The 9,890-nt window shown below is 45.3% G+C and overlaps 1 protein-coding gene across 5 annotated transcripts; it reads left to right on the top strand.

The window, feature by feature from the left end:
- The first annotated feature begins 1,298 nt into the window (after positions 1–1,298).
- LOC127292598 (putative F-box protein At1g50870) lies at positions 1,299–6,926 on the top strand. Of its 5 annotated transcripts, XM_071818623.1 has the most exons (6): positions 3,684–3,837; positions 3,963–4,115; positions 4,223–4,933; positions 5,476–5,808; positions 5,951–6,035; positions 6,149–6,281. In XM_071818623.1, exons 3-5 carry the CDS (start codon positions 4,783–4,785, stop codon positions 5,995–5,997), a joined length of 531 nt encoding a protein of 176 aa, XP_071674724.1. In that variant the 5' UTR covers positions 3,684–3,837; positions 3,963–4,115; positions 4,223–4,782; the 3' UTR covers positions 5,998–6,035; positions 6,149–6,281. The 5 variants fall into 5 exon arrangements, with proteins under 5 accessions (XP_051177990.1, XP_071674724.1, XP_071674722.1 ...); XM_051322030.2 differs by adding an exon at positions 1,299–1,475 and having other exon boundaries at positions 3,732–3,837; positions 5,476–6,926; XM_071818621.1 differs by having other exon boundaries at positions 5,476–6,035; positions 6,149–6,291.
- Positions 6,927–9,890: the final 2,964 nt, after the last annotated feature.

Below are 9,890 nucleotides of genomic sequence, written 5' to 3'. Positions count from 1 at the left end.
GACGGAAGATCGTCGCACACGAGCAGCTAGGCTGCACCAAACCCTTTCTCTGCTTCTACCCGTCCCACGAGGTGTTTGTTTTAGGAGTGATCTGGCGGCACAATTGTGATATTTTGGCGTATGATGTGTGTACTTCGAAAGTGTAGGATGATCGGGAATGACTTATTCTTTGATATCTCTCCTGATTCTCGTTTAGTTTAGGTTGACGAAAGATCATGTTTTTCATAGATGTTATGTTTGACTGAAAAAGAAAAAAGTCAGTGTGTTGTCCTTGTCATTTGTAGCAGCCAGATAGAGCAACACTCCTTTTGAAAGGAGGAACTCTATTACCTTGCACCTGAAGAAGCAGCATGGTGGAGAAGCCGGCCAGATTAGGTTGATTTGGTGGAGAAGCCGGACGGATTTGGTACAGAAGGAGGCGCCGGCGGCCGATTTCGGTAAGGGAGGAGGATTAGGCGGGCGGATTCAGGAGGAGGAGGTGGTGGCGGCTGGAATCGGGAGGAGTAGGAGGAGGCGGCGGCCGGAATCGGGAGGAGGAGGAGGGGCGGCCGGAATCGCTCGAGACGGAGGAGGGGCGGCCGGAATCGCTCGAGACATGCGTCTCTCCTCTGCGATGGAAACGGTGTGGCTCTATTCTGGACCAAACCGGGGTCTGACGTGGCCAAAACCATCTCCAAAACAGCCAATCTCGTCTGAGGGGGTAATTTGTCCGGTTTTGTATAGTTAGGCTGCTCATAGTGGGGAGTAACATAAGATGGTGTCATGCATAAGTTACTAGTTCATGTTACTACCTTCATAGTGGAAAGTAACTTAGAGATGATATCATGCAAAGTCTCATTTATTAGTTTGTAGACTCATTTTATCTTGGGGTGTGTGATGTTATGGTAACATAGCTAGTTACCACCTCCCTCTCTTTCTTCATTTATTGCTATGCCATGTCACCAAAACACCTTGAAATATGTGATGTTACTACCTAAGTTACTCCCACTATGAGCAGTCTAAGGGGGTGATTTGACCCAGTTTAAACTTAGGGGGGTTAGCGTCCTGAAACTTTGGGGGGTATATGGACTTCTTTCTAATTCTAATGTGATCAATTGATCAAGACATTTAGATTGAAATGTAGGGCTTAATCTGAGGTTTTTTTTTATTAACAAATCATCTCACTGGGGTACTTAAGTTTAAGGCATGGTCGACTGATTTTTCAGAGTAGTCTAGCTTGATGATGAGCTTAATCCGTAGAGTTTCAGTAATGTCTAATCCGTAGAGAAGGGCCGCCACTCCCGGTTGCATACATTCTCTCCCCGCGGCGGCTTCCCTTTCTCTTCTCTCACTCGACCGCCGACGCCGCTCTCTCTTTCAGCTCCGAGAGGCGACCGGCCATCTCTTTTCTCCTTGCGCCCTGCTGGACCGCCGCTGCGCCACTCTGACGCCTCACCATTGGCCGGAGAGCCGCATTCTCCGGTAGCTTGGACAAGGTAAGACTGTTTCTAGGTTTTCTGATTTGGGCGGATTCGCACTACGGTTAGGCTTATCTAGTTTAGTTGATTTTCCTGGAACTCGTGGGTAGCAGCATCTGCATACTCGTCCTGGGAGCTGCCAGATTTGGCGGTTTGGAGAACATTAAACTTTCTTATTTCATCCGCTCCTGGATTATTAATGCTCAGATTAGAAATGTTGGGATTTCTCTACTCATATTCCGTAACCTCACTACCGCAAGCAGTGTCCGCCCTTCGGCCAGAGCTCGCCCGCTGACCTTTCCAAAGCACTAGTCTTGCTAGGGCAACCCGCTGGCAGCACGTCCAGCGCGCTAGATCGGGGGCAGAGGGGGGCAATGCCGCCTGATAGGGGCACCACCAAGCCGCAAGCGGCACATGTGCCACCATGGGAGGGCTCGCTGGCAGGGCTGCGTGCATCCACCTCAGAGAAGCATCGCTGGCCACCCAGCATCGCCCACCTCGCCGCTGGCACCACACGGACGCCCCGAGCCGCCACGCCAAGATGGCGTTTGGCTCAGCTCAACCCGGCCAGAGCAGCAGCACCCCTGCGCTCTGGGCCGAGGAGGACGGGCGAGGAGGAGGTGGTGGCCGCACCCAGGCGCATGTGGTCAGCACGGCGGGCCCACCTGCCCCAGATCGAGCCCAAAGGGCCCACATCTGGGCCGGCAGACCCGCGCCGCCACGGTGCCAACTCCGGCCTCCTAGCACCGTCGCCGCCATTCCAGCGCCGTCGCCATCTTCCCAAGCGCCGTTGCCGTCGCCGGACAGCCGAGGGGCTCCCGCCGCCGCCATCGGGTCCACCCGCGTTTCCATTTAACGGAAATTAAAGAAAGGGTACAATCTGTTTCCATACTCCAGGCGAAAGCCTTGCCTTTCGGGGCCGGTGACGGCAGCGCCTGAGGGCGCCGTTTCCTTTCTGGTGTCACCAAGGAGTTCCGGCACCTCGCTCGCCCAGGGTCTCAGGTTCCGTGTGAAAACCTCAGATTTGGCATGCCAAATCGGGTGACAACGGCGTCTTTGACGTCGTACCCTTCTTGGAGGCGTCGTCTTGGGAACTTGAGTTCAGACAGTGGTTCTTCCCGGGGAATTCTGTGTTGGCCACATGGGAGTCGTCTTGCGATGCAGGTGGCGCGCTGGCCTCTTGAAGGGTATCACGGTGGCTTGCGCGACAAGGATCTTCCTCGGACAGCGTGAGCAAGCCTCTGGATGAGCAGTTATGGGCTGGCCTCTGTGCTTGATGGCCGGCTGCTGAAGACTGCACGCTTGTACGTCGGTTGAGGTTGTTGGGAGGTAGCCGCTGCGCCGACGGCATCCCTGGATTTGGTCTGAGGCCGGAGCAGCAATGCTCCCAGCTGAGCCGTGGTGGGCTCGGGGAATCCGGGTGGTACGCGTCTTGGCTGCGGCTGGCAGGTTCTTGGTAATTTCGATGATGCACAAGCACTGCGACTTTCATCGGCATGGGTTCTGTTTGGCGGAGGAGCTCACACTGTAGCGTCTTAGAGGAGCACTCGACGGATTTTTTGGCCTTTTGTCGTAGTCTCGTTTTGAGTGTTGGGTGTGTGTGGATGTCCCGGCCTTGTCTTAGGCTTGTAATGTAAACTCCTTTTCTATCAATGAATCGAAACGCAAAGCTTTTGCGTTTTCGCGAAAAAATTAATTTCCGTGAAATCTCTGTTCTCTTCGCACTAGGTTAGCCGTTTCATGTGACAAAAAGTTGGGAAACAAATATTGATAGCTCTGTATCACTGGTGCACTGCCAATGTAAGTAGATCAACTTTTTTCGTGATCTTCTACCTGAAATTTAGTAACAGAAATGCCTACTTTCAGTAACAAAGGACCAAAGAAATCCTAACATTTCTACATTTCCCTCTCTTATCTGCCAAACATATTGTTAGCCATTTTCTATTTCTTGGTCACCATTCTCATATGTATACGTTACAATTGCCTGATGACATGAACCTATTGATGGATATCAAACAGAAGTTGAATTTTGTTTCAAACTGCGTACTGAAGTACCTAATTTGATTGCTCCCTTTCAGATAGGTTCGAGTTGTTCGGATTTAGTTTATGTATTAATTTCTGCATTCCTTATTGGGGGAGTACTTGAAACTTCTATATCTAGGTCGCATGATTTTTCTTTCTTGTACAATTCTTTGTCTTATTAATTACTTTTTTCTTAATTCATGGTTTTTTATTTTTTTTGGCTTTCCCTTCTCAATATCTGGCCTATCCCAGCATGGACAAAGATGTTGAACAGCAGAACACCTCACGGCGAATGCCCCCCAGGTTTAATGCCGGTTCAACGAAAAGGACAGAAACCGTTAGCACTTCGAGGCTCCTGGTATGAAACTTTTTCTCTTTCATTCATCTGTACTACTGTTCAATTTTAGTTTCCGGATATTATTCGTAACCTAAGCTGCACTATATCCTGCGGCTAATACACCCAGCGATCATATACCTTTTCAGCAACAAGGCAGTATTCAGCATGACATCATGACCGACGAGGAAACAAATTATAGCCTGTCTGGGGAACATGAACAGGACAATTCAACAAAGGTGGATATCACCCAGTGTGCTTCAACATCATCAGGGCAAACCTCTAGCCTTCAAGTCCAGGAGGTAAAACTTCTTAAGTTACCAATGATGAATTCATGTTTTCTTATTTCCGACATAAACACAATTCATAATTTTCTCCCTGGAAAATTAATTCTACCATTTTTACGCAGACCCTGTTAATGAAGCTGCAATCCCTAGAGAATGGCTACAACGTTCAACGAGAGAAGATCATCAAATACTACGACAACCGTCTAAAAGCCAAGCTAGCGGAACTCAATAAGAAGAAAATGGCTGATATGTCAGTCCTGTTAGCGGAGCATGCTACTTCTCAGACCTCCTCATTGCCATCTGAGTCGGAAAAAGAAGATATCAATCCTGCCAACACTTCACTTGCCAAATCAACCTCAACTGTAGGAGGCTGTGTCATGGAGAACCAACCTATTCCATCCCCACAGGTCACCAATAATAGTGTGACAGCTCCAGCTCCAGAGGTTGTTGATCAGAATTGTCAGGCATCTAACGAAGTAGCTGGGGGAGAATGCACTTTCGGTTTTCCAGAAGACGATAAGTTTTACACAGCTAAACCACATTTAGGCCAACAACATGACCCACCATCTGCGTCATGCAATGAGAGCCAAGCTGCAGCAACCCTGAAATCATGTATTGACCACCTGGATCGCTCACTGCCCCCTGCTTCAGAAGCGGCCATTCAGACTGAACTCCTGAGTTCATGGAAGATGCAGTTCAGCTGACCCATGCAGCTTCTGCCGAAGCAATGTTGGTTTCTCAGAGTGAGGGTGACGAAGATGATCCAACTCTACATGTTGTTAATCATTCCATGACTTCCCAAGTGCGTGCAATTAGCCCATGGTTCGTGGAAGGTACTGATTAATTAGCTACACATCGTTAATCAGTTAATGATTTCCTTGCTTCTATGTTATATCCGTGTTTACACAAAGCTGTAGAGCTCTCGAAACAAATAAGTCACAACAGATTGATTATTAAATGCATGGAAAACTGCAATAACACCAAATGGCTGGAAATCTGCTAGGTGTGAAGATAAATTACTACGTGCAAGGATCCTTTACAGAGAGCTTTCTGTTGTGACCAAATTATTGGTTTAATCCTGCAAATCTAGACACTGTTGTTCAATTTTGCTTATAGTACTGAATCAAACTTTTCAAACAAATTGGCTGTATCCATCATTTAGTTATTTCTGTTGCTGTATACTAATGTTTTATGATTACCTTATCCCAGTGAATCTGAACTTGAAATGGATTTAAATGATTAAGTCTTGTAGCAACTATTTTGTACCGAATAGAACATAGTTTCAGATGATTGAATTGTGTTACAACATCTTTTCTCTCCATGATTATAAAACTGCTTCCATGTCTATCCTGACATTATCAGTTTTGCCTTTCAGTAAACTACCATAAAGACATGAACCCTGAGAATGGTTCTCCTGCTCCTAAGCTACCTGATGATCTAGTAGTGGAGGTCCTCTCCCGGCTGCCGTTCAAGTCTTTTTGCCGCTTCAAGTGTGTCTCCAAAGATTGGCTTGCCTTCTCCTCTGATCCGCACTACAGCAAGAAGCTTCTGAAAATTCCGACAGGTCTTCTGTACCAACGCCGTGATAACTCTGCTATCATGCTTGCTAGCCTGCCCCACAATGATAAGGAATTTGATGAAGCTCTTAGTTTCCTACCACAGTATGAGCAATTAGAGCTGAAGGATTCTTGCAATGGCCTAGTCCTTTGTAAGTACAAGAGCAGCTATACTCCTGTAGGTATTTGCCGCTTCATCGTGTGCAATCCGGCAACACGAGAGTGGAGGGTGCTCCCTGATACTCCTCGTAGCCATTATGACCCTTTTTACAATATGAGTATTTTGGCTTTCAGCCCATCATGGTCGGCAAAGTTCTACATCTTCAACTTTCAGCGGCTGAGTACCCGCTATTTGGGATTTGGCCCTGGCAAACTTCAGGTGTACTCGTCTGATCTTTCCACTTGGTTTGTGGATGATACATCCTGGCTCTATGAGAGAAGAGTAGTTTCTCAACCACACCTATTTATTGATGGAGCATTGTATGTGCGCAGAGACTTGCATGAGATTCTAGTACTGAAGAGATTGGAGGGAATTAGTCATGGCATTCCGCCCACTCTTCGGATTATTGAGCTGCCGCATGAAGATGTTGGTTTTATGGATAGAATTGGCAAAGGTTGCTTGGGCCAATCTTCGGGGGCCTTGCACTATGCAGTGCCAGAGGAGGATGCTCGTACGATTCTTGTTTGGAGTCTTGATGTTGATGAGCCTTATGAGTGGAGCCTCAAGTACCGCCTTAATATGAGCCATGCATTCGGAAGGGACAACCTTCGTCGGTATGACACGTACTGCTGGAATTGTGACTATGATGTCATGGCTCTTGACCTGGAGAGAGATGGTCTTGTCATGTTCGACAAACGAGCGGACAAGCTTCGTTGGTACAGTATAAGCACCGGTGAACTTACTGAGATTCAACCAGAAGACCACCGCTGCGACAAGTTGTCTGACAAGCACTATCATTATGTGGCGTCCTACTCAAAGCTCCAAGTATTAACCATGTAGTCGGTACTATCTTTGTTTGGGTTTTGGGTGCACCTTTTTAAGTTATTATGTTGTAAAAGAAAAAACGCAGAGGTAGCTTCTCAATTAAGTGCTATTTATGGACTGTAACCTAGGACTAATTTTATTTTTAGTTTTCTTGAACCTATTCCAGTACATATTAATGAGGCTAGCTCTATTATTTCATCATGTAAACTAGGAGCGCTACGTTAGCCATCTCTCTGCAAATACAATTCCTGAAATTTCTGAGGGAAGATTCCGAATTCTTGGAAATACTGGAGGTCCCTGTCTGAATGGAAGAAATCGTGCTGTGCTTCCAAGAAAGGTTCAACTGGATTCAGGAAGGAGAAAGTTTTGACTATCTAGCGGTGAAACACAGCCAAAATTCAATTCGGCCCTGGGTGCATATGCTTCCTTCACCCAAAAAAACCATACTCTCTCTGTTCCTAAGAAAGCTTCACAACTCTCCGTTCCTAAGAAAGCTTCACAACTTTATCTAGATAAAGAGGTAAAGCTTCACAACTTTATCTAGATAAAGAGGTATACGGGGCTGTTCCAGATACGGAGGTATACGGGGCTCTCGTTAAAGACGGCGGCTGAGCCAACCGCAAGACATCACAACCTGTAAGATTTCACTATCACAATCCCATGTCTATAAGATGGTGATGTAGTTGCACAATTGAAATAGAGAAGGACTAACAAGGTTCTGGAGAAGTCATCTAGAGTCTCTCTTACTTTTTGATTGTCTTTGTAGTCTCTTCAACGACATATCATGTCAAGGTGCCCAATTGAATTTCCGCATTATCTTCACTTTTCTACTAGCGTCACAAGAATTTGGGAAAAAAGATTGTGAGAAACTCATAAACAGGAAACATAATAAGTGAGAAGATATAGTTGGTCAGATAGCATGTGCACAATTCAATGTGCAACGTATACCAAGAGTAATACGTTACAAAGAACTTACACCAAGTCTGTTGAAATCTTGATGTTAACTATCTTTTATAAATTTTATGTTGGCATCCCAGATTCCGAAAGGTGGGTAGTAGAACCTTGGGAGAGAGGCAATGATGTTGGTGCACTCAATAACGTTGTAACTAGTACGGCCTCTTTGGAAAACTGGACAAAAATACATAAATGTGATATTAATATCTCCATTCAAACGAAACAAAATAATTATTTTGATGTCACATAGAAAGGAAAAACTCCAGAATTTTATGATCCATGTGGCAAAAAGTATAGGACTGGGATATTTCGTTTCATTGTATCCCAGTTATACCTTATTTTTGTGTTTCTTGAATTTACTTTGACCATATTTATCAGGTTTCATGTTTTTTTCTATTTCTGATGACCGAACAAGGTTCTTAAATTCCAGTGTTTAACAATACTCTGTTTTGTGCGTGCATTTCTATCTTATTCTTGGTTCTGTATATTGCAACGTTTTAAGAGCCTTGCAACAATCGTAAAGCTCGGTCCTATGATCAAGGAGGAAAACAAATTAAATATTATGCATACATGTCAACTTCCTACCTAGGTCAGCACAGCTAGCTATTCGGCCCATCTGGGATGCTGAGAGAAAAGTCTAGCCACATTCATACTATTTTTCCATAGTGGAGATACTCTTAACTCGGAATCCATGTTTTCTGTTTTCTTCTACAACTAATAGTGAGAAAAGCCACAGGACATTAACTTCGAAGGCATGCTACTTTTCGCACAGAAAGTCTCGTGGCTGCAAGTATACCATTTGTAAAACGACCCCATTTAGGATTGATGAGCTCTCCGCTCCTAATTTCATTACTATGAAACCAGTTCATGGCAGTACATAAATTTAGTGTGGGACTACTCATATAAACATTTCATTTTAGAGCTTTTGGAAAGAATTACAAGGTTGTAATTTATACACATCATTATCACAACTGATTGGAAGTTCCTTCGTGGCATGTACGAATTTAAATGCTAACCTTGTTGATTATGTGTCAGGTCCTGGCGGCGAAACAAGCGACCCCCGGTGCCAAATCTTGATGAATTGCACCTATTTTATGTCCTCCGTTAGTCTTTTTCTCTAACACTTCAAGGAGCCTACATTTTCATTGGGAAAGAAGTTTGCAAATATACATACAGTGAGAACTACACCCCGAAATGGCGAGGTTGAAAAATAAAAGAAAGACAAAACACAGCCACCACAACCATGCTCACCCAACAAAAAAGCAACCCGGTGAGGAGGCACCCCATACTTCAGCACGCAAAGCCGCAAGCTACTCCTAACTCGGCCTCCAACCAGAATGGTGAAGACACGTAACACTGTGCCTGAAAGGCCACTTCATGATGTTAGTTTCGCTGCCTACTCACATGTCTTCAGATCATTATCGTGCTGGTACTTGTGTAGATATCGCAACGAGTGTGATTACATGGAGACAAACCAATTTGCACAAACGGCAAACCACACCCGTAGAGTATACTGTTGCTAGTTCTCCCGTAGCCTACCATTCCCAACATCCTCCCATTTTCTGCCCAATGCGCGCTAGAGCAACACTGGATCACGCGTTCAATTTTGGTTCCTGAGAAGAAAACTGAGAAGGTTTCAGCTTGTACAGTTTTTTTTCCCTCCTATAAAAATAAATAAAAATAGGGCTCCTACGGTTCCGGTCAAAATACACGGAGCATCCAAGAACCCCAAACATATAAGAACCGGTACATTGTAGAGAACAATATGAAGAATGTATATAAGAGGTTAAACTTTATCCATGTACCCAAAGTTGGTACAATCAGTTATGTCATTTATCGTCTACAGTTTGGTTGGAAACTTGAATTTCTAGTACCAACCATTCTATTGACTCCTCCTTTCACATAAATTTCGGTAACTTTTTTAATGCTCCGGCTTAGGGTATCTTCAGCCACTTGTCCCAAACGGATTAAAAAATGATCGTCTACAATGACGCATTCCATGATAAAATTTACGCCCAAATTGTGTAGACGCGGACACCACATGGTGGCAGTGATGATGAAGAAGCCCTCGAAATCTATCTCTCCGGGGTGGAGAACAGGATCAATCTGGCCCCCAAAATGAAGATGGTGGTCTCGGCGGCGCTCTATTTCGTGAAACATCTCGTCCTCCCATAGAAGTAGGTTTTTCAGGTATATATAGCACCACACTAAGGAGGGAGGCGAGGCGACGACCGAGGGCCAAAAGGCCCTAGGTGGCGCGCCCTAAGGTACTGGGTGCGCCACCTGGTCCCTTTT

The sequence above is a fragment of the Lolium perenne genome, chromosome 4, assembly GCF_019359855.2.
Source record: "Lolium perenne isolate Kyuss_39 chromosome 4, Kyuss_2.0, whole genome shotgun sequence".
In the NCBI taxonomy this organism is placed as follows: domain Eukaryota; kingdom Viridiplantae; phylum Streptophyta; class Magnoliopsida; order Poales; family Poaceae; genus Lolium; species Lolium perenne.
The sequence above is the reverse complement of the archived record's forward strand: the minus strand, read 5'-3'. Positions and strand labels throughout refer to the sequence as shown.